Here is a 26,487-nt window from a genome sequence, read left to right as displayed (position 1 = left end):
GGACACTGGGAGAACTCATCTGTTCTTCAAATAGTGCCATGGGATCTTTCATGTCCACCTGAGAGGGCAGACAGGGCCTAGGTTTTAACATCTCATCTAAAAGACGGCACCTCTGACAGTGCAGCACTCCCTCAGTATTGCACTGGAGTGTCAGCCTAGATTATTTGCTCAAGTCTCTGGAATAGGACTTGAGCCCACAATCTTCTGACTCAGAGGTGAGAGGGCTACTCACTGAACCATAGCTGATACCCGAGTAGCAGGTGATCACGTGAGAACTATCCTTCCATGTTATCCATCACTAATTAAATAAAACACAAAGTGGACACTGAAAGGGGAACAGAAATCACACACTGACATGTTAAGAAGTTGCTGGATTTCTCTATTTCTAGGTAAAAGTTTGAAAAGTGTTTTCCAATTTCCTCCTCTCACTGATAAAGGTGGGTTACTGACACTTGTGGAAATATTAGACGAACCCTGACAGGGGTGTGTGGGTGGTGGGGCTCTCTTCCCTCCCCCTCACTGTCTCTACCCTCCAGCCGAGCAGGGACTCTCTCTCTCTCTCTCAGTCTCTCTCTCTCTCAATCTCTCTCTGACTGTCTCTATCAGTCTCTCTCTCACTGACTGTCTGTCTGTCTCTCAGTACCTCTCAGTCTCTCTCTCTGACTAGCTCATTCTCAGTCTCTCTCTTTCACAGCCTCTGACTCTCTTTCTTCACCTGTCTCTCTGTTTCTCTCTCTGGCTCTGTCTGAATCAGTCTCTCTCTCTCTCACTGTCTTTCTTTCTCTCACTGTCTCTCACTCACAATCTCTCCCTCACAGCCCCTCTCTCTGTGTGCCTCTCCCTGTCTCTCTCTCACTGTCTCTCTGTCTTGTTCTTTCTGTCTGTCTCTCTAATTGTCTCTCAGTCTCTCTTTTACTGTTTGCCTCTCTGAGACGCTCTCACTGTTAGCCTCTCTAAGAGTGTCTCTCTCTGTCACAGTCTCTCTCACTGTTTGCCTCTCTGAGACTCTCTCACAGTCTGTCTCTCTAATCGTCTCTCTCTCACTGTTCGCCTCCCTCAGTCTGTCTCTCTCATTGTCTCTCTCACTGTTTGCCTCTCTAAGAGTGTCTCTCTCACTCTGTCTCAGTCTCTATCTTACTGTTTGCCTCTCTGAGACTCTCTCACAGTCTGTCTCTCTAATCGTCTCTCTCTCACTGTTCGCCTCTCTCAGTCTGTCTCTCTCATTGTCTCTCTCACTGTTTGCCTCTCTAAGAGTGTCTCTCTCACTCTGTCTCAGTCTCTATCTTACTGTTTGCCTCTCTGAGACTCTCTCACTGTTTGCCTCTCTAAGAGTGTCTCTCTCACTCTGTCTCAGTCTCTATCTTACTGTTTGCCTCTCCAAGAGTGTCTCTCTCACTCTGTCTCAGTCTCTATCTTACTGTTTGCCTCTCCAAGAGTGTCTCTCTCACTCTGTCTCAGTCTCTATCTTACTGTTTGCCTCTCTAAGAGTGTCTCTCTCACTCTGTCTCAGTCTCTATCTTACTGTTTGCCTCTCTGAGACTCTCTCGCTGATTGCATCTCTAAAAGTGTCTCTCAGTCTCTCTCACTGTTTGCCTCTCTGAGACTCTGTCTCAGTCTCTCTCACTGTTAGTCTCTCTCAGTCTGTTTCTCTCTGTCTCAGTCTCTCTCACTGTTAGTCTCTCTCAGTCTGTTTCTCTCTGTCTCAGTCTCTCTCACTGTTAGTCTCTCTCAGTCTGTTTCTCTCTGTCTCAGTCTCTCTCACTGTTAGTCTCTCTCAGTCTGTTTCTCTCTGTCTCAGTCTCTCTCACTGTTAGTCTCTCTCAGTCTGTCTCCCTCTGTCTCAGTCTCTCTCACTGTTAGTCTCTCTCAGTCTGTCTCCCTCTGTCTCAGTCTCTCTCACTGTTAGTCTCTCTCAGTCTGTCTCCCTCTGTCTCAGTCTCCCTCACTGTTTGCCTCTCTCAGTCTCTCTCCCTCCAGCTCTGCCTGTCCCTCCCTCAGTCTCAGAGGGGCCCTCTAGCGCTGGATAAGCCGTGACGATCCGGTGGGTTGCACTGACAAGCGGTGCGAAGGCGCTGCAGCCGGGTCGGAGCTGCTGGAGTCCCGGCCGGTCTGGTGCGGAGCAGCGGGGGGACCCTGGAGCGTCGGGGGTGGGGGAGAGACCGACATCAGTAAGTGATGGTGGGCAGGGGAGGGGGCTGCATCTTCCTGGGGCTGGACTCAGCGCCACTCAGTCCCCCAACCCCGACCCGACCCCTCCCCGGGGACTGAGCAGAGTTGAATCGACCCCTTGCACAAAAAAACCCAACAGCCCAGCTCCAGGATCTGGGGATGAACCTGGGATATTTTCAGCAGAAGCAAAAAAGTAAACAATATAAAAAGTTTGGCTCCGGACAGACTTTGGGTGATGATGTTCCTGGATTTTTCCTCTGCACCTTTAATGCATCGATTCTGATCTTTCCTCTCCGCTTCTGTTGCAGTGACAGGTCGATCCCGTCCACATGCGTAGGACCGTGTCAGACACCGCCTGCCGCCTGGAATGACAGCCTGGGTCATCCTGCCCGTCAGTCTGTCCGTCTCCACCATCACTGCGCTGTGGGTCGTGTGAGTATCCGGCACACACATTCCCACAGGCTCTGCACCATCTCCACTTCATTCCTCTCTCTGTTTGGACTGCTGTCTTCCGATCATCCCTTCCACTATCATTTCTGCACTGCCTGTACTGCCAGCTCTCTACTGTCTGCACTGTAACAACCACTGACCTCTCTCGACTCTATAAATATCTATTTTCTCTCTTCACTGCAACCGCTGATTGCTTCTTTACTAACTGAATGTATTGTTGATTCTCGATACACCCTGTACTGTCACCAACTCTCGATACGGTCTGTACTGTCACCCACTCTCCATACGGTCTGTACTGTCACCTACTCTCCATACGGTCTGTACTGTCACCTACTCTCGATACACCCTGTACTGTCACCTACTCTCCATACGGTCTGTACTGTCACCTACTCTCCATACGGTCTGTACTGTCACCCACTCTCCATACGGTCTGTACTGTCACCTACTCTCCATACGGTCTGTACTGTCACCTACTCTCCATACGGTCTGTACTGTCACCCACTCTCCATACGGTCTGTACTGTCACCTACTCTCGATACGGTCTGTACTGTCACCCACTCTCGATACGGTCTGTACTGTCACCCACTCTCCATACAGTCTGTACTGTCACCTACTCTCCATACGGTCTGTAATGTCACCTACTCTCCATACGGTCTGTACTGTCACTTACTCTCTATACGGTCTGTACTGTCACCTACTCTCGATACACTCTACTGTCACCCACTCTCGATACATTGTGTACTGTCACCTACTCTCTATACACTGTGTACTATCTCCTACTCTCCATACGGTCTGTACTTGCACCTACTCTCGATACAGTCTCTACTGTCACTAAGTCTTGAAACAGTCTGTACTGTCACCTACTCTCGATACGGTCCCTACTGTCACCTCTTGATGCGGTCCATACTGTCACTCTCGATAGTGTTCGTACTGTCAGCTACTCTCGATTTGGTCCATACTATCCCCTACTCTCGTTACGGTCTGCACTGTCACCCACTTTTGTTACGGTCCTATTGTCAGTTACTTTCGATTCGGCCCGAACTGGCACCTACTCTATATACGGTCTGTACTGTCACCCACTCTCGATACGGTCTGTACTGTCACCTACTCTCTATACATTCTGTACTGTCACCGACTCTCTATACGGTCCGTAATGTCACCTACTCTCTATAGTGCCCGAACTGTCTCCAACTTTCGATACGGTCTGTACTGTCACCCAATCTCGATACGGTCTGTACTGTCACCCACTCTCGATACGGTCTGTACTGTCACCCACTCTCGATACGGTCTGTACTGTCTCCTACTCTCTATACAGTCTGTACTGTCACCTACTCTCCATACAGTCTGTACTGTCACCTACTCTCGATACAGTCTGTACTGTCACCTACCGTCGATACAGTCTGTACTGTCTCCTACTCTCTATACAGTCTGTACTGTCACCTACTCTCCATACGGTCTGTACTGTCACCTACTCTCTATACAGTCTGTACTGTCACCTACTCTCGATACAGTCTGTACTGTCACCTACCGTCGATACAGTCTGTACTGTCTCCTACTCTCTATACAGTCTGTACTGTCACCTACTCTCTATACAGTCTGTACTGTCTCCTACTCTCTATACAGTCTGTACTGTCACCTACTCTCCATACGGTCTGTACTGTCACCTACTCTCTATACGGTCTGTACTGTCACCTACTCTCCATACGGTCTGTACTGTCACCTACTCTCCATACGGTCTGTACTGTCACCTACTCTCTATACGGTCTGTACTGTCACCTACTCTCCATACGGTCTGTACTGTCACCTACTCTCCATACGGTCTGTACTGTCACCTACTCTCCATACGGTCTGTACTGTCACCTACTCTCCATACGGTCTGTACTGTCACCTACTCTCCATACAGTCTGTACTGTCTCCTACTCTCTATACGGTCTGTACTGTCACCTACTCTCCATACGGTCTGTACTGTCACCTACTCTCCATACGGTCTGTACTGTCACCTACTCTCCATACGGTCTGTACTGTCACCTACTCTCCATACGGTCTGTACTGTCACCTACTCTCCATACAGTCTGTACTGTCTCCTACTCTCTATACAGTCTGTACTGTCACCTACTCTCCATACGGTCTGTACTGTCACCTACTCTCCATACGGTCTGTACTGTCACCCACTCTCTATACGGTCTGTACTGTCTCCTACTCTCCATACGGTCTGTTCTGTCACCCACACTCCATACGGTCTGTTCTGTCACCCACTCTCGATACAGTCTGTTCTGTCACCCACTCTCGATACGGTCTGTACTGTCACCCACACTCCATACGGTCTGTACTGTCTCCTACTCTCCATACGGTCTGTTCTGTCACCCACTCTCGATACGGTCTGTTCTGTCACCCACTCTCGATACGGTCTGTTCTGTCACCCACACTCCATACGGTCTGTACTGTCTCCTACTCTCCATACGGTCTGTTCTGTCACCCACTCTCTATACGGTCTGTTCTGTCACCCACTCTCGATACGGTCTGTTCTGTCACCCACTCTCTATACGGTCTGTTCTGCCGCCTACTCTCTATACAGTCTGTATTGTCATCTACCGTCGATACAGTCTGTACTGTCACCCACTCTCGATACGGTCTGTTCTGTCACCCACACTCCATACGGTCTGTTCTGCCGCCTACTCTCTATACAGTCTGTATTGTCATCTACCGTCGATACAGTCTGTACTGTCACTTACTCTCGATACGGTCTGTACTGTCACCTACTCTCTATACGGTCTGTACTGTCACCCACTCTCCATACGGTCTGTACTGTCTCCTACTCTCTATACGGTCTGTACTGTCACCCACTCTCCATACGGTCTGTACTGTCTCCTACTCTCGATACGGTCTGTACTGTCACCTACTCTCTATACGGTCTATACTGTCTCCTACTCTCTGTACGGTCTGTACTGTCACCTACTCTCTATACTGCCCGAACTGTCACCCACTCTCGATACGGTCTGTAGTGTCTCCTACTGTTGATACGGTCTGTACTGTCACCCACTCTCGATACGGTCTGTACTGTCTCCTACTGTCGATACGGTCTGCACTGTCACCCACTCTTGATACTGTCTGTACTGTCTCCTACTCTCGATACGGGCTGTCCTGTCACCCACTCTCTATACAGACTGTACTGTCACCTACCGTCGATACAGTCTGTACTGTCACTAACTCTCGATACAGTCTGTACTGTCTCCTACTCTCGATACAGTCTGTACTGTCTCCTACTCTCGATACGGTCTGTACTGTCTCCTACTCTCGATACAGTCTGTACTGTCTCCTACTCTCGATACGGTCTGTACTGTCTCCTACTCTCGATACGGTCTGCACTGTCACCCACTCTTGATACTGTCTGTACTGTCTCCTACTCTCGATACGGGCTGTCCTGTCACCCACTCTCTATACAGACTGTACTGTCACCTACCGTCGATACAGTCTGTACTTTCACCTGCTCTCGATACAGTCTGTACTGTCACTAACTCTCGATACAGTCTGTACTGTCTCCTGCTCTCGATACAGTCTGTACTGTCTCCTACTCTCGATACGGTCTGTACTGTCTCCTACTCTCGATACGGTCTGTACTGTCTCCTACTCTCGATACGGCCTGTACTGTCTCCTACTGTCGATACGGTCTGTACTGTCTCCTACTGTCGATACGGTCTGTACTGTCACCTACTCTCCATACATAAGAACATAAGAACCTAAGAAATAGGAGCAGGAGTAGGCCAATCATGGCTGATCTGATCCTAACCTCAAATCTAAATTCATGTCCAATTTCCTGCCCGCTCCCCGTAACCCCTAATTCCCTTTACTTCTAGGAAACTGTCAATTTCTGTTTTAAATTTATTTAATGATGTAGCTTCCACAGCTTCCTGGGGCAGCAAATTCCACAGACCTACTACCCTCTGAGTGAAGAAGTTTCTCCTCATCTCAGTTTTGAAAGAGCAGCCCCTTCTTCTAAGATTATGCCCCCTCGTTCTAGTTTCACCCATCCTTGGGAACATCCTTACCGCATCCACCCGATCAAGCCCCTTCACATTCTTATATGTTTCAATAAGATCGCCTCTCATTCTTCTGAACTCCAATGAGTAGAGTCCCAATCTACTCAACCTCTCCTCATATGTCCGCCCCCTCATCCCCGGGATTAACCGAGTGAACCTTCTTTGTACTGCCTCGAGAGCAAGTATGTCTTTTCCTAAGTATGGACACCAAAACTGTATGCAGTATTCCAGGTGCGGTCTCACCAATACCTTATATAACTGCAGCAATACCTCCCTGTTTTTATATTCTATCCCCCTAGCAATAAAAGCCAACATTCCGTTGGCCTTCTTGATCACCTGCTGCACATGCATACCAACTTTTTGATTTTCTTGCACTAGGACCCCCAATACGGTCTGTACTGTCTCCTACTCTCGATACGGTCTGTACTGCCACCTACTCTCCATACGGTCTGTACTATCTCCTACTCTAGATATGATCTGTACTGTCACCCAATCTCCATACAGTCTGTTCTGTCACCTACTCTGGCTACGGTCTGTACTATCTCCTACTCTCTATACGGTCTGTACTATCACCTACTCTCTATATGGTCTGTACTGTCCCTTACTGTCTATACGGTCTGTACTGTCAGTTACCCTCGATACGGTCTGTACTGTCTCCCACTCTCTATACGGTCTGTACTGTCACCTAATCTCTATATGGTCTGTGCTGTCAGTTAATCTTGATACGGTCTGTATTGTCACCTACTCTCCATACGGTCTGTACTATCTCCTACTCTCTACACGGTCTGTACTGTCACTTACTCTCGATACGCTCTTTACTGTCACCCTTACTCGATACGGTCTGTTCCGTCACCTACTCTCGATACAGTCTGTACTGTCATCTACTGTCAATACGGTCTGGACTGTCTCCTACTCTCGATATGGGCCACACTGTCACCTACTTTCGATACGGTCTTTAATGTCTCCCGTACTCAATATAGTCTGTATTCTCACCAATTCTCGATACAGTCCATACTCTCACCTACTCTCGATACGATCTGTACTGTCACCTGCTCTTGATGCAGTCTGAACTGTCACCTACTCTCGATACGCTCTTTACTGTCACCCATACTCGATACGGTCTGTACTGACACCTACTCTGGCTACGGTCTCTACTGTCCCTTTCTGTCACTACAGTCTCTACTGTCACCCACTCTCGATACGTCCATAGTTCACCTACTGTGGATCAGGACCGTACTGTCACCTACCCTCTATACGGTCTGTTCCGTCACCTACTCTCGATACGCTCTTTACTGTCACCTACTGTCAATACGGTCTGGACTGTCTCCTACTCTCGATATGGGCCACACTGTCACCTACCTTCGATGCGGTCTTTAATGTCTTCTGTACTCGATATAGTCTGTATTCTCACCAATTCTCGATACAATCCATACTGTCACCTACTCTCGATACGATCTGTACTGTCACCTGCTCTTGATGCAATCTGTACTGACATCTACTCTCGATACAGCCTCTACTCTTACCAAGTCTCAATACAGTCTGTGCTTTTACCTACTCTGGCTACGGTCTCTACTGTCCCTTTCTGTCACTACAGTCTCTACTGTCACCCACTCTCGATACGTCCATAGTTCACCTACTGTGGATCAGGACCGTACTGTCCCCTACTCTCGATATGGTCCATATTGTCCCATACTCTCGATACGGTCTGTACTGTCACCTACTCTCGATACGGTGTGTACTGTCTCCTACTGTCTATATGGTCCGTATTGTCAGTTACTCTCGATACGACCCGTACTTCACCTACTGTGGATCAGGTCCGTACTGTCACCGACTTTTGGGATGGTCTGTACTGTCACCTACTCTCTATACAGTCTGTACTATCTCCTACTCTCTATACGGTCTGTACTATCTTCTCCTCTCTATACGGTCTGTACTATCTCCTCCTCTCTATACGGTCTGTACTATCTCCTACTCTCTATACGGTCTGTACTATCTCCTACTCTCTATACGGTCTGTACTATCTCCTACTCTCTATACGGTCTGTACTATCTCCTACTCTCTATACGGTCTGTACTATCTCCTACTCTCTATACGGTCTGTACTATCTGCTCCTCTCTATACGGTCTGTACTATCTCCTACTCTCTATACGGTCCGCACCGTCACCTACTCTCGATACGCTCTTTACTGTCACCCATACTCGATACGGTCTGTTCCGTCACCTACTCTCGATACAGTCTGTACTGTCATCTACTGTCAATACGGTCTGGACTGTCTCCTACTCTCGATACGGGCCGCACTGTCACCTACTTTCGATACGGTCTTTAATGTCTTCCGTGCTCGATATAGTCTGTATTCTCACCAATTCTCGATACAGTCCATACTCTCACCTACTCTCGATACGGTCTGTACTGTCACCTACTCTCGATACAGCCTCTATTCTTACCAAGTCTCAATGCGGTCTGTGCTTTTACCTACTCTGGCTACGGTCTCTACTGTCCGTTTCTGTCACTACAGTCTCTACTGTCACCCACTCTCGATACGTCCATAGTTCACCTACTGTGGATCAGGACCATACTGTGCCATACTCTCGATACGATTCGTACTGTCTCCTACTCTCGATACGGTCTGTACTGTCTCCTACTGTCTATATGGTCCGTACCATCAGTTACTCTCGATGTGACCCGTACTTCACCTACTGTGGATCAGGTCCGTACTGTCACCGACTTTTGGGATGGTCTGTACTGTCACCTACTCTCTATATAGTCTGTACTGTCACCTACTCTCTATACGATCTGTATCGCTCCACCACTTCCGGCCTTGCCTTTAGCTGTCTAGTTCCTAAGCCCTGGAATTCTCTCCCTAAACCTCTCCGCCTCTCTACCTCTCCTGCTTTAAGTCCCTGCTTAAACCCTACCTCTTTGGCCAAGCTTTTGTTGACCTGTATTAATATCTCCTTATGTGTTTCAGTGTCAAATTTTATTTGATAATCGCACCCGTGAAACGCCTTGGGACCTTTTACTATGTTAAAGTCGCTATATAAATGCATGTTGTTCTTGGTCACAAGCTGCTTGCGTCTTCTCCTTTTGCTTTAGCTTGCGTTTAATATTTTGCCAGATGCACAAGTAGAATTGTAGTCTAGGCTGCTTTGTAGTTTTTACGAGCAATGGATTATTTTGTTGGGGTGTCCCACTTAAACGTAGAACTAATAGGAAGAAAACATTTATAAGTGCACCTCTTTTCATTTTTGAGAAATACAAATGAATCCCTTCAGTGGGGTGAAACTGTGCTGTGTAATATTAGCAACAAACATAAGAGAGTGGTTGGAATGTGCAACACATGTGGTGGTTGAGTGGAATGGCATAGATGCATTTAAGGTGAAGCTAGATAAGTATAATAGGGAGAAAGGGATAGAAGGGGATGCTGATAGGGTTAGGTGTGGGAGGGGGCTCGTGTGGAACACGGACCAGTTGGGCCGAGTGGCCTGTTTCTGTGCTGTACATTCTATGTAATTCTCTGTCCGTAATTTAAATAGAGGCATTAGTGCACTTAGGCTAATGTTATTTAATTGAAACAGCAGACGGAGGAATTTCATATGGATGTGTTATGCAGTGTGATTTCACCGTGCAAGGGTTTTAGTGAGGCGTTAAACTTTGGTGCAAAGTGATTTCTGCTGAACTCCCATTGTAAATCTAGGGTCAGGAGCCCGACCTGACTCCAGAGCGAAGAGCAGTGAGAATAGAGTCGCCAGGATTGTCCTGAAGTCTCCGGGATTGATCTCATGCTGCGAGCAACCAGGAGACAGGGGCATTAAAATAATTGTGTTGGATTCTTTCATTTTCTTTGAACGCTTCCGTTTGTTCGGGATTAAAATATTAGAGACGGGAGAGAAGTCTGAAATAAAAACGGAAAATGCTGGAAATACTCAGCAAGTCAGGCAGCATCTGTGGGGAAAGAAACAGAGCTAACGTTTCAGGTCGATGACCCTTCGTCAGAATTGCTGTTCTGACCAGTTCTGACGAAAGGTCATCGACCTGAAACGTTAACTCTGTTTCTCTCTCCACCGATGCTGCCTGACTTGCTGAGTATTTCCAGCATTTTCTGTTTTTATTTCTGATTTCCAGCATCTGCGGTATTTTGCTTCTGATGGGAAAGAAATCTGTTTGACCGACGGTGAAGAATCATCCAATTGGGTAATGAAGAGTCTGTCCGCTTGCCAATTGGTCGGGGGGATGATGGTCCGTCACAAGGATGGATGGGCCGGGTGGGAGAGCGGGGGCTGGGCGTTTGGAGGCGGGAGGTCATCTGATGAAACCTCCAGGAATAGGTCCAACCAGAGTTGGCAACCCTCAGTGAGATTCTGTGGATGGGCTAGTCTCATAGCACTCTGATTTGACATTGCATGGAGTGTAAATCCAGTCCGGAGTCAAACCTGGTTTGCAAAGTGCTCATTTGGACTCCCTCCCAACCTCCCCACCACCTCCCTGGACACTTTTGTAAACCTCCCAGACTTTAATTAAAATGGTTTGGGGAAGAATTTCTTTCCTCTTCGCTGTCTAAAAAGAAATGAACATTTCTAACTTTTGGGCCCTGTGTTTTCATCTATTGAGGCATGGGCAGTGCTCCCCTCTGATCCCAAACAGCTAAACTTCCAGCCAGACGGGAGCCAAGCAAGGTAAACAGAGTTCTGCCTGGCTGGAACCCGAACTGTAGCTACCAGCCTCAGCTCTCACAGTATATTGAATTTACTGTGAATTTAGGAATTATTCTTACATTTATCAATGGAATAAATTGCTGCTAAGTACCAGAAGAATGAACTCACGTAAAATGCAATGTAAAAACACATTGAAAAGGCCATTCAGACATCCTGCCCATTTAATTGGTTCAGATCTAATTTAATAGGCTCATGTGGAGCATAAACACCGGCTTTGACCAGTTGGGCCGAACGGCTGCATTTGTGCTATAAATTTTATATAATCTTTACTGCTGTCTATCTTCCTTATACTGGTCACTTAGCCACATAACTGGGTATCATCATTAAATTTTGTGATATTACAGGAAGTATTTGCCTCCAACAAATGTGTGTTGTGAAAAGAAGGGCAGTCAGAACCCTGCCAAATTCAACCACTCAACACTCCAAAACAGAGCTCTTTACCATCGTCTTCTGTTTTCTACCGCCAAATTAGTTTTCCATCCAGTTAGCTAATTTGCTACGAATTCGGTTATCCTTAAAAAATGCACATGTGGAACTTTATCAAACGCTGTCTGTAAATCCAATTAAAGATTTACACAGAGGAACAGATCCAACATACTACAAGCAGGAACAGAGGGCTAAGAGAGACCTGGAAGTTGGGAGGCTGCAGCCAAACACATCTCACTGTACAGGGAAAGCATGGAATTTTATCAATTTTTTTGGTCGTTCATGAATCCGTCCCATTAGCCAGGTTTCTAGGGTCCCTTTCTGAGACCTAGAACAATTCCCAGGCTTGGCTAGACGTGACAAGGCCCAGAAGATTGCAGCATTAAAGGACGTTGTTCAATGGACAGATTCTGCAAGGGCAGAAATGAGTTTTTCACTCTTCAGTTGAAGACAAACATTGTAGTCAGGGTGACCTTATCTGGGTCAAAGGTGAGGCAGCTAACAGAGTTGACTAAAGGTTCAACAATATTGGAGCAAACTACACTTTCAAACACACCGAACAAACCACTGAAGCAAATAAAGTGTGTGCGTGTGTGTGTGAGGGTTGACCAGGTGGGAGCACAGCGAACTCTTCAGCAGCGACCAAACCGGAAAAGAAGGGTTGAGATTTGGACGGATTTGGCTAAGAGTTCCACTAGTTAAGAGTTCCACCATCCTGCCCTTCTCAGCAACGTCGTAGGTACGTTTTACGAAGAGTTCTAGTGAACTGTAAACACGCGGCCGGGTTGGCTGCCGTAACTTCAGCGGAAGATCGGCAGAAACCCCATTTACGCTGTGGATCTGGGGTTTGTGCCGAAGTTACAGCTTCCGGCCGGGAGAAACCCTCCCCCACCCCCCCACCCCACCCCACACAGGGAAATTCCCAGCGGTGGGTGGGATAGAACAAGGGAAATCTTCACAAACTCATTTACTGCGTTACTACGCAAGACGACCGGAGGAATTCTTACTGCACGGTTTACAACCCCTTGACCCAATTAACCAAACCTCTTGCTTCACTGACGCTGTCAGCGTTAGAGAAAGAAAGAATGAACTTGCATTTACATAGCGCCTTTCACGATCGCAGGACATCCAAAAGCGCTTCATAGCCAAGGAAGTATTTTTGAAGTGTAGTCACTGTTGTAATGTAGGAAATGTGACAGCCAATTTGCACACAGCAAGGTCCCACAAACAGCAGAAGATAATGACCAGATAATCTGTTTTTGGTGATATCGGTTGAAGGATAAATATTTGCCAGGACACCGGGGAGAACTTCCATGCTCTTCATTGAAATAGTGCCATGGGATCTTTTATGTCCACCTGAAGGGGCAGACGGGGCTTCGGTTGAAGTCTCATTGGAAAGACAGCACCCTCCGACAGTGCAGCACTCCCTCAGTACTACGCTGGATTGTCAACTTAGATTACGTACTCAAGTCAAGTAGAGTGGGACTTGTACCCATGACCTTCTGACTCAGAGGCGAGCTGGGAACTGACTGAGACACGACTGACACAGGAATTGAAATTCGGGCGGTTTCTATAACGAGCGGACAATCCGCGACGCCAGTTTCACGCCCGGGCGCCAAGTTGGAAATCTCCCCCGATGATTCGCAGTAGCTGGGAATGAGAAGCACTCAGTAACTACAAATGCACTTCACAGAAAAACACATCTCCCCAGCCAGCCTGAGAGGTGCTAAGTGTAGCCTGGTTTTTGAGACGTGCACAGCTCACTTTGTGGTTGGTTTGATGTGTAGGTGTTTATTTAGGCTGATCACTTAAAACAGGTAGAGGTACTGTTCAGGAAACCTATGATTTGCACTAAATTTCGAGCTGGGTTGAATTAAACATCAGTGTATCCAGATGTCCTTTCTCTACTCAAGCCTTTGAGGTGTGTCCAAAGTAACACATGGAAAATGTTTTTAAAAAAATAGAATTTACGTAGATCTCCAAATCCCTTAATGAACATTTGCAATTTTAATCACTTTTGTTGGCATTTAAATATTTCCAAGACATTGCTGTAATACCTCATATGATAGATTGTTACTACAAAGTATTAGAGGGGCTGCGTTGATTAAATGTTCTCATGTTGGAACTGGTTGGTGCAGTCCAAGCTGAGATGAAATATTAGTTTCCTCTGTCTGGTTTGAGCTGCCAAGTTACCAGCATTTCATGACACTGTAATAGGGGTAAGATTACCTTACATGTTCAGAGTTAATGCGCTCAGAAAAATTACAGCAAACAAAACGGCCTGCACTGAAAATGGTTCGCAGTTTGTGATCTTTTTTTCCACAGAACCATGGGAAAATAACAGGAGAAAATATGACATATTATAATTATTGCACTAAATTTTATTTTCCATCATAAATAAAACACATTTCCTACTAGTTTTCCTGATAATTCAACGTTTGGCAATCGTTTAGAAGCTAAACCCAGAAATTATTGTTTGTGATTTTGGCGGGTGGATAGCGTGATCATATGGCATTCCTTTGTAATTTTAGCAAATGCAATAAACCCTTTAAATATTGCCTGTAATCTGTAAGATGTTGTACTCTGTGAGGGGTTGTGTGTAGTTTATCTATAAGGTATACTCTGAGGGATTGTGTATAATTTACCTATAAGATGTACTCTGAGGGATTGTGTATAATTTATCTATGAGGTATACTCTGTGAGGGGTTGTGCGTAGGTTATCTATAAGGTATACTTTTCTGTTCTATCAGAGTCTATTTTACAGCAAACAGTCTATTTACTCAGCTAACAGAGTCTATTCAAGCAGTCTGAATGCACCCTCAACAAACAGAACTCATGACCGAAACTACAGCAAAGTCTCCTGATTAAAGCAGGATTATTTCTCCAGCAAAATGCAGTGAGTGGAGGATAGTTACATAAAACAAATGATGTGCGTAAAATCAATCCCAGTCACTTATAGCAGTGATTGACTTGGGAATTACCTAATCATCTCCATTCTGGCTGGGACTAATGCTGTTACTATATACAGCCTTCATCTATAAGCTGTACTGTGTGAGGGGTTGTGTGTAAGTTATCTATAAGGTATATTGTGTGAGGGGTTGTGTGTATGTTATCTATAAGGTGTACTGTGTGAGGGGTTGTGTGTAATTTATCTATAAGGTGTACTGTGTGAGGGGTTGTGTGTAATTTATCTATAAGGTGTACTGTGTGAGGGGTTGTGTGTAATTTATCTATAAGGTATACTGTGTGAGAGGTTGTGTGTAATTTATCTATAAGGTGTACTGTGTGAGGGGTTGTGTGTAATTTATAAGGTGTACTGTGTGAGGGGTTGTGTGTAATTTATCTATAAGGTGTACTGTGTGAGAGGTTGTGTGTAATTTATCTATAAGGTGTACTGTGTGAGAGGTTGTGTGTAATTTATAAGGTGTACTGTGTGAGGGGTTGTGTGTAATTTATCTATAAGGTGTACTGTGTGAGAGGTTGTGTGTAATTTATAAGGTGTACTGTGTGAGAGGTTGTGTGTAATTTATCTATAAGGTGTACTGTGTGAGAGGTTGTGTGTAATTTATAAGGTGTACTGTGTGAGGGGTTGTGTGTAATTTATCTATAAGGTGTACTGTGTGAGGGGTTGTGTGTAATTTATCTATAAGGTGTACTGTGTGAGGGGTTGTGTGTAATTTATCTATAAGGTGTACTGTGTGAGGGGTTGTGTGTAATTTATCTATAAGGTGTACTGTGTGAGGGGTTGTGTGTAATTTATCTATAAGGTGTACTGTGTGAGGGGTTGTGTGTAATTTATCTATAAGGTATACTGTGTGAGGGGTTGTGTGTAATTTATCTATAAGGTGTACTGTGTGAGGGGTTGTGTGTAATTTATCTATAAGGTGTACTGTGTGAGGGGTTGTGTGTAATTTATCTATAAGGTCTGCTGTGTGAGAGGTTGTGTGTAATTTATCTATAAGGTGTACTGTGTGAGAGGTTGTGTGTAATTTATCTATAAGGTGTACTGTGTGCGGGGTTGTGTGTAATTTATCTGTAAGGTGTACTGTGTGAGGGGTTGTGTGTTATTTATCTATAAGGTGTACTGTGTGAGAGGTTGTGTGTAATTTATCTATAAGGTGTACTGTGTGAGGGGTTGTGTGTAATTTATCTATAAGGTGTACTGTGTGCGGGGTTGTGTGTAATTTATCTGTAAGGTGTACTGTGTGAGGGGTTGTGTGTTATTTATCTATAAGGTGTACTGTGTGAGAGGTTGTGTGTAATTTATCTATAAGGTGTACTGTGTGAGGGGTTGTGTGTAATTTATCTATAAGGTGTACTGTGTGAGAGGTTGTGTGTAATTTATCTATAAGGTGTACTGTGTGAGAGGTTGTGTGTAATTTATCTATAAGGTGTACTGTGTGAGAGGTTGTGTGTAATTTATCTATAAGGTGTACTGTGTGAGGGGTTGTGTGTAATTTATCTATAAGGTGTACTGTGTGCGGGGTTGTGTGTAATTTATCTATAAGGTGTACTGTGTGCGGGGTTGTGTGTAATTTATCTATAAGGTGTACTGTGTGAGGGGTTGTGTGTAATTTATCTATAAGGTGTACTGTGTGCGGGGTTGTGTGTAATTTATCTGTAAGGTGTACTGTGTGAGGGGTTGTGTGTAATTTATAAGGTGTACTGTGTGAGAGGTTGTGTGTAATTTATCTATAAGGTGTACTGTGTGCGGGGTTGTGTGTAATTTATCTGTAAGGTATTCTGTGTGAGAGGTTGTGTGTAATTTATCTATAAGGTGTACTGTGAGAGGTTGTGTTTGCCCCAGACAATAATTCAAAATGGAGATGTTTTAATGGCGGTTTCATGCTTGTATCACAAACTACACTGTCCTGTTCACTATCAAACAGTACAAGAGATGTTGTAAACACACAAGTAGTTGTGACCTTTGGATCAATAGAAAAGGCTTATACAGTGTTTTAGGCTCAAATTTAACACAGACCACAAACTACAGTACGATATGTCAACATAAAGATTATTATTTTATTTGTTCTTTGGATGTGGGTGACACTGGTAAGGCTGTATTTATCGCCCATCCCTAGTTGCTCTGAGGGAATTAAGAGTCAACCATATAGTGTGGGATTGGAGTCACATGTAGGCCAGACCAGGGAAGGGTGGCAGGCTCCCTTCCCTGAAGGACATTAGTGAATCAATGGTTTTTTTTATGATCATCCAGGTGAGTTAACACCAGGTCATTTTCCTGGTGTTAACTCACAAATGACCAGATTCACTGAATTCAGTTCCACAATCTGCCGTGTTGACCTCAGGGTTGCTAATCCACATATAACCAGGTTACTGATGTAATTTATGTCCCCCGCCCTCTGACAGATCACAACAGTATGGTCAATGGTGTTCAACAGCTCTTTATCATATCATACTTCACAAGTGCTGTAAGACTTTGTGTGAAGAAAGTTTTGTTTTACTCCTCTTTTCTGGACAAATTTGTTTCTTCCTTTGTTCGTTGTGTCAATGGGTTTGAAGTAAAACCTGAAGGGCAGGGCTGGTGCTGGATTTATGTGGGATCACAGAACATTGTTGGGGTAAGGGGCAGGTAGAGTGCCACTATCCAGTGTCTTAATAACTTGTCATGTAGCGAGTCAGAATTCCTCGCTCTCTGGTATTTTGTCGCTCAGGTTGCTAGTTCATTCTCTTGTCCAGTGGTGATTTTAGAATGTCTACATCCAGTGACTAAATTCCTTTTACCTGAAATCATTGCTGCTGCCTCTGTCCTCTCTCTCTCTCTCTCTCTCTCTCGGAGATGCTATTGTTTCAATGATTAGGTGAAATAAACCTTCACACAGTCCAGTTGTACCATGTCCTTTTCCATAACGACTCTAAACCTAATAATATTGTGATCACTGTTTCCCAATTGCTCTCCCACTGAAACATGCTCCACTTGCCCCACTACGTGCCCCAGCACTGCTTCCTTTCTTGTTAGGCCAGAAAGATACTGATCAAGAAAGTTTTCTTGTACACATTTCAGGAATTCCTCCCCCTCTTTGCCCCTTACACTGTTATTTTTCCAGTCTAGGATAATTGAAGTCCCCTATTATAACTACTCTTCCTGACCAACATTACTAAAAAAGATTATCTGGTCTTCAAAGGAAGTACTTAATTGGCTGTGAAGCGCTTTGGGACATCCTTGGTCGTGAAAGGTGCTATATAAATATAAGTTCTCTCTTTCGCTCTGAATTCTGGTAGCATTCTTGTAAATCTTTTCTGCGGTCCAGGAGTGCGTGCAGTGGGGCATGAATTTAACAATGTTGTGCCCGGGCCAATGATGATTAATTGAGCAGAGCGCTGGACTGCGCCCGATTTGCGTGTGCGTTCGGGCCGCTGCTAAGTTTGTCAGGGGCTCTTTTTAGGCTGCCTTGGCACCGCCTGAAGTGAGCGCCGACTAACTTTTCAGGTTCTGCAGCGGCCTAACCAGCGGCCTCCGAGGAGCCTGCAGCTGGCTGGATTTATTCCAGCGAGGCCTGAGGAGGAATTTAGGGCGGTTAATGGGCCTCTCTCTTCTGGCGTATGAGTCCATTGTGCTGACTATTTTGCGCCTGTCATCGGGCATGATCAAATTCAGGCGACTGGCCATTGGAATATGACTGACCATCACAGAGACTGCGATCGGCAAGCCATGCTTTGGAATATCCAGGTGTTAATGTGCCTCCCGCTGTTCTGTGATGCAGTGTGTTAACGCTCCAAGGCATGCTGCACATTTTGTAACACTTCAAACTTTGTTATCACTGAGTTTATCCAAGGTTAGAACTTTCATCTCTGGAATTTGACATTTCAATCTGGCCGACACGGAAGGGATAACAGTCTCCCTTCTCTGCCAGCTCTAAGAGTGCAGAGCAAAATGATTCGGCCTCAACCCAGTGGCAACAGCTACACCAAGGCCTAGGAATTCAGGCATAAGCAGTCGGAAGGCCAACCCCGGAGGCTTCAGGATGGGAGGGGAGAAATTCCGTCGAAAAAGTTAGCGGGAAAAGAAACATTTATTTTGGGAAAATGAAGGCACAATTATGGATAAATGGGTGATGCAATATACAATAATTGGAAAGGAAAGTCGGACAAGGTGCGAAACGGTCGGCTGATCCAACATCGCCCGTTTCACACCGTCGCCCAAAGTTAAAATGAGCTCCGAGTGAGTGAGATTAGGATAGAGGACAACGGGCATGGGACCATCCAGGGATCACACACTGCGGCGGCTGGCTGGTGTACCAGTGACTCCCTTTCATTCCTTGGTGATTGCCTTCATGTAATAGTCTTTGCTCACGTCTGGATTTAAAACCTGCCTCTTTGGCTGTAACCCGAACATAGTTAAATATTTGTAGACTGCAGTAAAAAGGTGATGTTTAAGCCGACAGCTGAGTCATTATCACAGGGAGCCAGCTGTAAGATAAACAGTTATTATTACTGCCAAGCCTAAAAGGAATGGAAAGCACAAACTTGGAAGGTTATCACAGGTTTCATAAGTTGGTTTTGCTTTCAATCATTTTATGGGAGTCAGACAGAAATAAAACACGCTTGCATTTTTGTCTAAAGCAAACTTTATTTTCCTCGACTTCATGTCCAGCTTTCTAAAGCTTTGTCTCCATTTGAAAAGCAGGTCACCCAGAACAGGTGGTGACCGGTGATCTCTTGCTAACCAAGGATTTCTTAATTAGTAATTGCCAGGCAAGATCTGGAATCGAAGTAGAACTTGCATTAATTTAGTGCCTTTCACGTCCTCAGGATGTCCCAAAGTGTTTGACAATGTAGTACTTTTGAAGTGTAGCCATTGTTGTAATGTAGGCAGCTATGGCAGGCAATTTGCACACAGCAAGATCCCACAAACAGCAATGAAATAAATAACAAGTTAATCTGTCTTAGTGGTGTTGGTCGAGGGATAAATATTGGCCAGGACACCAGGGAGAACTCCCCTGCTCTTCTTCAAAGGGGGTCATGGGAGTTTTTAACATCCACTCGAACAGGCAGGCAGGACCTGGGTTTAACATCTTATCTGAAAGACAGCACCCCTTCAGTACTGTGCTAAAGTGTCAACCTAGATTATAGGTTAAAGTCCTACAGCAGGACTTGAACCTACAACCTTTATGCTATTAGAGGCAAGAGTGCTACCACTGAGCAAAGCTGATATGGTGGGCACTGTAGGATATGAGGCCCTTGTGTGTATGATGCCCTTCTTTCCAGAACAGAACATTTTGTACAGAAATGATTCTGTTATGGCTGCAAGGTGAAGTTATACAACGCAGATCCTGATTAGGTTTTACTCGTTAACTGAATTACCATAAAATCCAGTGCATGACTCACACCTGTTTAAAAAATGAGTTATCATTACCACTTTGATTAAAAACCCTACAAGTCACACCAGTGTTTATGTCTCTCTTATTTTTATTGGATGTAAAAATGTATGTGTAGGTGCAACTCATAAACAGTGAAACTATTTCCTCTGGTGGGAGAGTCCAGAACAAGGGGGCGTAACCTTAAAATTAGAGCAAGGCCATTCAGGGGTGATGTCGGGAAGAACTTCTTCACACAAAGGGTAGTGGAAATCTGGAACTCTCTTCCCCAAAAAGCTGTTGAGGCTTGGGGCCAATTGAAAATTTCAAAACTGAGATTGTTAGGTTTTTGTTAGGCAAGGGTATTAAGGGTTACGGAACCAGGGCAGGTAGATAGAGTTAAAGATACAGATCAGACATTATCTAATTGAATGGCAGAACAGATACGAGGGGCTGAATGGCCTCCTCCTGTTCCTACGTTGCCATGTGTATGAGCCAGCTCTCATCAGGTGTTCCTGAACTACTTGTGACACAGAGAAGACCACAGTAGGAATTGCCTTGATTGTCTGATCAGTTAACTGATTGATCTCTGATTTGTTTGAACAGGTATGCGGTGGCTGTGCGGAATCACCATGTTTGCCCTGTGGATAACTGGTAATGTACCTTGGCATTTACTTCTTTGCAATAGAATGATTGGGAATCGGTATTGGCCCCTTTGGGCTTTCCAAATGTACGTCTATCCTGCAGCATCCAACGGATCTGACAAGCAACATTCAGCCAATCTGCAGCATGCATTTTGTTAACGAGTAATGCAGACGGGTTATGGTCCCCTGGTCTAGCGTCAGTCAGTACACTTCACTAGATTTGTAAATGGAAGTATCAGCTGTTCATCATGGGGCCAATCCACAAATTTGTTTAGAAATTTATCTTAAGGGTCCAGGGTTGCAGGACTTCAGTTATGTGGAGAGAATGGAGAAGCTGGGATTGTTCACCTTAGAGCAGAGAAGGTTAAGGGGAGATTTAATAGAGGTGTTCAAAATTATGATGGGTAAGAAGAAACTGTTCCCACTGTCAGGAGGGTCGGTAACCAGAGGATACAGATTTAAGATAATTGGCAAAAGAACCAGAGGGGAGATGAGGAGAAATGTTTATATGCAGCGAGTTATTACGATCTGGAGTGCACTGCCTGAAAGGACGGTGGAAGCAGATTCAATAGTAACTTTCAAAAGGGAATTGGATAAATATTTGAAAAGGAAACATTTGCAGAGCTATGGGGATAGAGCAGGGGGAGTGGGACTAATTGGAATAGTTCTTTCAAAGAGCCGGCACTGGCACGGTGGGCTGAATGGCCTCATTCTGTGCTGTATGATGATATGGTTCTATAGGGTTTTGTTTTGAGGAGCATTTTTGGAGTGGGTTGGTTTTGGTTGGTTTGGTGCCTTAGTCCAGGGTTGTTCAAACCGTTGCTGGGAGCCACATGCAGCGTCCTGACTTCCTGTTACTGGGCGGCCCTAACTTCATCAGAAGTGAAACGCAATCCCCGTTTACAGACGGAAATGGGGATTCTGTCGCACTTCTGGCAAAATTACGAAAGTCTGAGGAAAATCAGGACTGATATCGTGTCCCTCCATCGCGATTAATGCTTCTAATTCTCCAATTCTGTTTTCAATGCTTTGTGAATTCACTTACATACCACTCAATCCTGACTGCAATTTTTTGGCAACATCTCTTTTTTAAATTTCTCCTCCTTCTGATCTGTTCTTCACTAATTCCTTGTGTTTCTCTTTTTCTTTTCCTACATCCCTCGCTCATTTAACCTTTTTGCTTCATTTTTTTTTTCTCCATTCTCACCCTCATATTGGTCTCCACTTCCTCCCATTGCGTTTGTTGCTGTCCCAACGAGGACATTGGACTTGGCCCCGTTCAGATGAAGCTCCCTCATTGTGTACAGGCCATACCTGTCCCTGAACTGGTCCCAATGCCCAGGAATCTGGACCCTTCCCTCCTACACCATCTCTCCAGCCAGGCATTTACCTCTGTTATGTTGCTATTCCTATACTGTGTGAGCAGGCCTAACCATGAATTACTACCCTTGAGGTCCTGCTGTGTAATTTATCTCCTAATTTCTGAAACTCCTTTTTAGGATTTCAAACCTATTCAATCCCAAGTCGTTGCTTCCAACACAAATCATGACTTCTGACTGTTTCCCATCCGACTCCAAAATCTTCTGCATCCACACATCTACCCTGACACACAGGAGGCAACTCATCATTCTCGACTCTCAGTTGAGGCTACAAAAGCAACGGTCTAGTCCTCCGCCTTAGTATATCGTAGAATCGTAGAAAGTTACGGCACAGAAGGAGGCCATTCAGCCCATCGTGTCCGTGCTGGCCGAGAAAGAACTATCCAGCTTAATCCCACTTTCCAGCACTTGGTCCGTAGCTCATCCAAGTACTTTTTAAATGAGTTGAGGGTTTCTGCCTCTACCACCCTTTCAGGCAGTGAGTTCCAGACCCCCACCACCCTCTAGGTGAAAACATTTCTCCTCAACTCCCCTCTAATCCTTCTACCCATTACTATTGTGTTTCTTGGTCTTTGGTCCTCAGTGCTGTGGTTTAGCTCATGGCTGCTCTCCTCTGACTTGTTGTCATTGTCACAGGTGTTCAGAACTGAATGCCTCTTTGTCAATTCAACATGCTTGGGGGATTCCTACACTGCCTCCCATTCCTCTTCCTATCTCCATGGATGGAGTTCCAGTTCCTTCCCTCACTAACCCTCTGCCTATGGGGTGACCACCTCCTGGAATGTGCATTCCACGGATACTTCAGCCCCCAAGAACCATGGAATCATAGAATTAAATCGGACGGAAGGAGGCCATTCAGCCCACTGTGGCTGTGCTGGCTCTTTGAAAGAGCTAGCCAATAAAATCCCACTCCCCTGCCCTTTCCCCATGGCTCTGCAAATTTTTCCCCTTCAAGTATTTATCCAGTTCCCTTTTGAAAGTTATTATTGGATCTGCTTCCACTGTTTCAGGATGTTCTAGATCATAATAACTCGCTGGGTAAAAAAATTCTATATGAATAACCTTGAACTGGAGCATAAGCAGTGAGACATTCCCTGTATGTGTGGTCATCCCAACACACCCAACATCCAGGACCTCCCACATTGTACACGTAGCACACATTGCAGACTTTCAGCTGTCCTTTCCATACTAAAATAAACTATTTTCAATAAAAGTTCAATAAAATTAAACAAAATTTAGTGCTTTAACCACTAAAATATAATTTTAGGCCAACTCCACACTCTCCTGGTCTTGAATGGGGTTAGTACATGGGTAAGTTAGTATATCATAGAATCATAGAAAGTTATGGCACAGAAGGAGGCCATTTGGCCCATCGTGTCCGTGCCAGCTGAAAAAGAGCTATCCAGTTTAATCCCACTTTCCAGCACTTGGTCCATAGCCCTGCAAGTTACGGCACTTCAAGTGCTCATCCAAGTACTTTTTAAATGAGTTGAGGGTTTCTGTCTCTACCACCCTTTCAGGCAGTGAGTTTCAGACCCCCACCACCCTCTGGGTGAAAAAGTTTCTCCTCAGCTCCCTTCTAATCTTTCTGCCAATTACTTTAAATCTATGCCCCCTGGTCACTGACCCCTCTGCTAAGGGAAATAGGTCCTCCCTATCCACTCTATCTAGTCCCGTCATAATTTTATATACCTCAATTAAATCTCCCCTCAGCCTCCTTTGTTCCCAAGAAAACAACCCCAGCCTATCCAATTTTTTCTCAAAGCTAACATTCTCCAGCCATGGCAACATTCTCGTAAATTTGCTCTGTACCCTCTCTAGTGCAATCACATCTTTCCTATAATGTGGTGACCAGAACTGTGCGCAGTACTCAAGCTGTGGCCTAACCAATGTTTTATATAGTTCTAGCATAACTTCCCTGCTCTTATATTCTGTGCCTCGGCTAATAAAGGAAAGTATTCCATCTGCCTTCTTAATCACCTTATCTACCTGTCCTGCTACCTTCAGGGATCTGTGGACATGCACTCCGAGGTCCCTCTGTTCCTCTACACCTATCAGTATCCTCCCATTTATTGTGTATTCCCTTGCCTTGTTTGCTCTCCCCAAGTGTATTACCTCACACTTCTCTGGATTAAATTCCATTTGCCACTTTTCTGCCTCCCTGACCAGTCCATTGATATCTTCCTGCAGTCTACAGCTTTCCTCCTCACTATCAACCACACGGACAATTTTTATATCATCTGCAAACTTCTTGATCAAGCCCCCCACATTCAAGTCCAAATCATTAATATATACCACAAAAAGCAAGGGACCTAGTTCTGAGCCTTGCGGGAGCCCACTAGAAACAGCCTTCCAGTCGCAAAAACGCCCATCAACCATTACCTTTTGTTTCCTGCCACTGACCCAATTTTGGATCCACTTTCCTTTGGATCCCATGGGCTTTTACTTTTTTGACCAGTCTGTCATGTGGGACCTTGTCAAAAGCCTTGCTAAAATCCATGCAGACTACATCAAACGCGTTACCTTCATCGACCCTCCTTGTTACCTGCTCAAAAAATACAATCAAGTTAGTCAGACACGACCTTCCCTTAACAAATCCATGCTGACTGTCCTTGATTAACCCGTGCCTTTCTAAATGACAATTTATGCTGTCCCTCAGAATCGATTCCAATAATTTGCCCACCATCGAGTATGGGCAAGTTTAGTGATTTGTTGTAGAATTGTTTAATTTTTATATGATTATTATGCTGTGTAAATATTAATTTTAGGACTATGAGAAACCAACATGAACTTCAAAGGGGTCTGAAATTTTATTTTTTAGTGATTTGATTGCTGGTGATTTCTGATTACTGAAATTTTAAATTAGTGCTTTCTATTTGATTGTTTAATTTTTAGTCAGTGGAACATTTGAGTAAATCAGAATGCTTCACCTAAAAGATGGTTGTGGTTTTTGTCAATGGACCATTTCAGACTTACCGCCCAATGACACTTGATGAATCCCAGATGCCAATCTTTTCATTCTGCAGATTGACACATTATTTTTGCTTAAATTTGTACTGATCAAGGTGCAGAGCTGGGGAATCGAACACTTTTAACATCCAGTGCCACCATCAGGCACCTCTTTTACGCTGTCCTTTTAAAAGTTTCAAGTAAAATATAGAATGTGTTAAATACAAGACAAAGCTTACATTACCCTCCCTAACAAGCAAGCTGAGACATGGTATAGAAAGAAAGAACTTGCATTTATACAGAGCCTTTTATGACCTCAGGACATCCCAAAATGCCTTACAGCCAATGAACCACTATTTTTGAAGTGTAGTCACTGTTGTAATGTAGGGAACACTGCAGCCATTTTGCACCCAGCAAGCTCCCACAAACAGCAATGACATGATGACCAGATAACCTGCTTTTTAGTGATGTTGGTTGATGGGATAAATATGGGCCAGGACACCAGGAAGTCTGCTCTTCTTTTGAATAGTGCCACAGGATCTTTTACATCCACCTGAGAGGGCAGATGGGGCCTATATTTAACATCTCATCTGAAAGACAGCACCCCCGACAGTGCAGCGCTCCCTCAGTACTGCACTGGGGTAGAAATGATGTGACTAGTGGAGTCCCGCAGGGGCCTCAATTGTTCACTATTTATTAACGACTTAGATGAAGGCATAGAAAGTCTCATATCTAAGTTTGCCGATGACATAAAGATTGGTGGCATTGTAAGCAGTGTAGATGAAAACATAAAATTACAAAGCAATATTGATTGATTAGGTGAGTGGGCAAAACTGTGGCAAATGGAATTCAATGTAGACAAATGTGAGGTCATCCACTTTGGATCAAAAAAGGATAGAACAGGGTACTTTCTAAATGGTAAAAAGTTAAAAAAAGTGGATGTCCAAAGGGACTTCGGGGTTTGGGTACATAGATCATGGAAGTGTCATGAACAGTTGCAGAAAATAATCAATAAGGCTAATGGAATGCTGGCCTTTATATCTAGAGGACTAGAGTACAAGGGGGCAGAAGTTATGCTGCAGTCAAACAAAACCCTGGTTAGACCGCACCTGGAGTACTGTGAGCAGTTCTGGGCACCGCACCTTCGGAAGGACATATTGGCCTTGGATGGAGTGCAGCGTAGGTTTACTGGAATGATTCCCGGACTTCAAGGGTTAAGTTACGAGGAGAGATTACACAAATTGGGGTTGTATTCTCTAGAGTTTAGAAGGTTAAGGGGTGATCTGATCGAAGTTTATAAGGTATTAAGGGAAACAGATAGGGTGGATAGAGAGAAACTATTTCCGCTGGTTGGGGATTCTAGGAGTAGGGGGCAGAGTCTAAAAATTAGAGCCAGACCTTTCGAG

At 44.8% G+C, this 26,487-nt stretch overlaps 1 protein-coding gene across 2 annotated transcripts in view; it reads left to right on the top strand.

Moving 5' to 3' along the window:
* Positions 1-592: 592 nt before the first annotated feature.
* The window catches only part of zgc:154058 (Transmembrane protein 150A-like), a 109,419-nt gene continuing 83,524 nt past the window's right edge, over positions 593-26,487 (top strand). Inside the window, exons 1-3 of one of the 2 annotated variants that reach the window (XM_067972660.1) lie at positions 593-2,168; positions 2,478-2,601; positions 20,716-20,763. In XM_067972660.1, coding sequence (XP_067828761.1) covers positions 2,537-2,601; positions 20,716-20,763 — 113 coding nt within the window. In that variant the 5' untranslated portion in view covers positions 593-2,168; positions 2,478-2,536. Of the gene's footprint in view, positions 2,169-2,246; positions 2,363-2,477; positions 2,602-20,715; positions 20,764-26,487 lie in introns of those variants that run through there. The other variant, XM_067972661.1, reaches the window with a different exon arrangement.

This window comes from Heptranchias perlo, chromosome 36 (assembly GCF_035084215.1).
Source record: "Heptranchias perlo isolate sHepPer1 chromosome 36, sHepPer1.hap1, whole genome shotgun sequence".
NCBI lineage: Eukaryota > Metazoa > Chordata > Chondrichthyes > Hexanchiformes > Hexanchidae > Heptranchias > Heptranchias perlo.
This window is presented reverse-complemented; position numbering and strand designations above follow the sequence as displayed.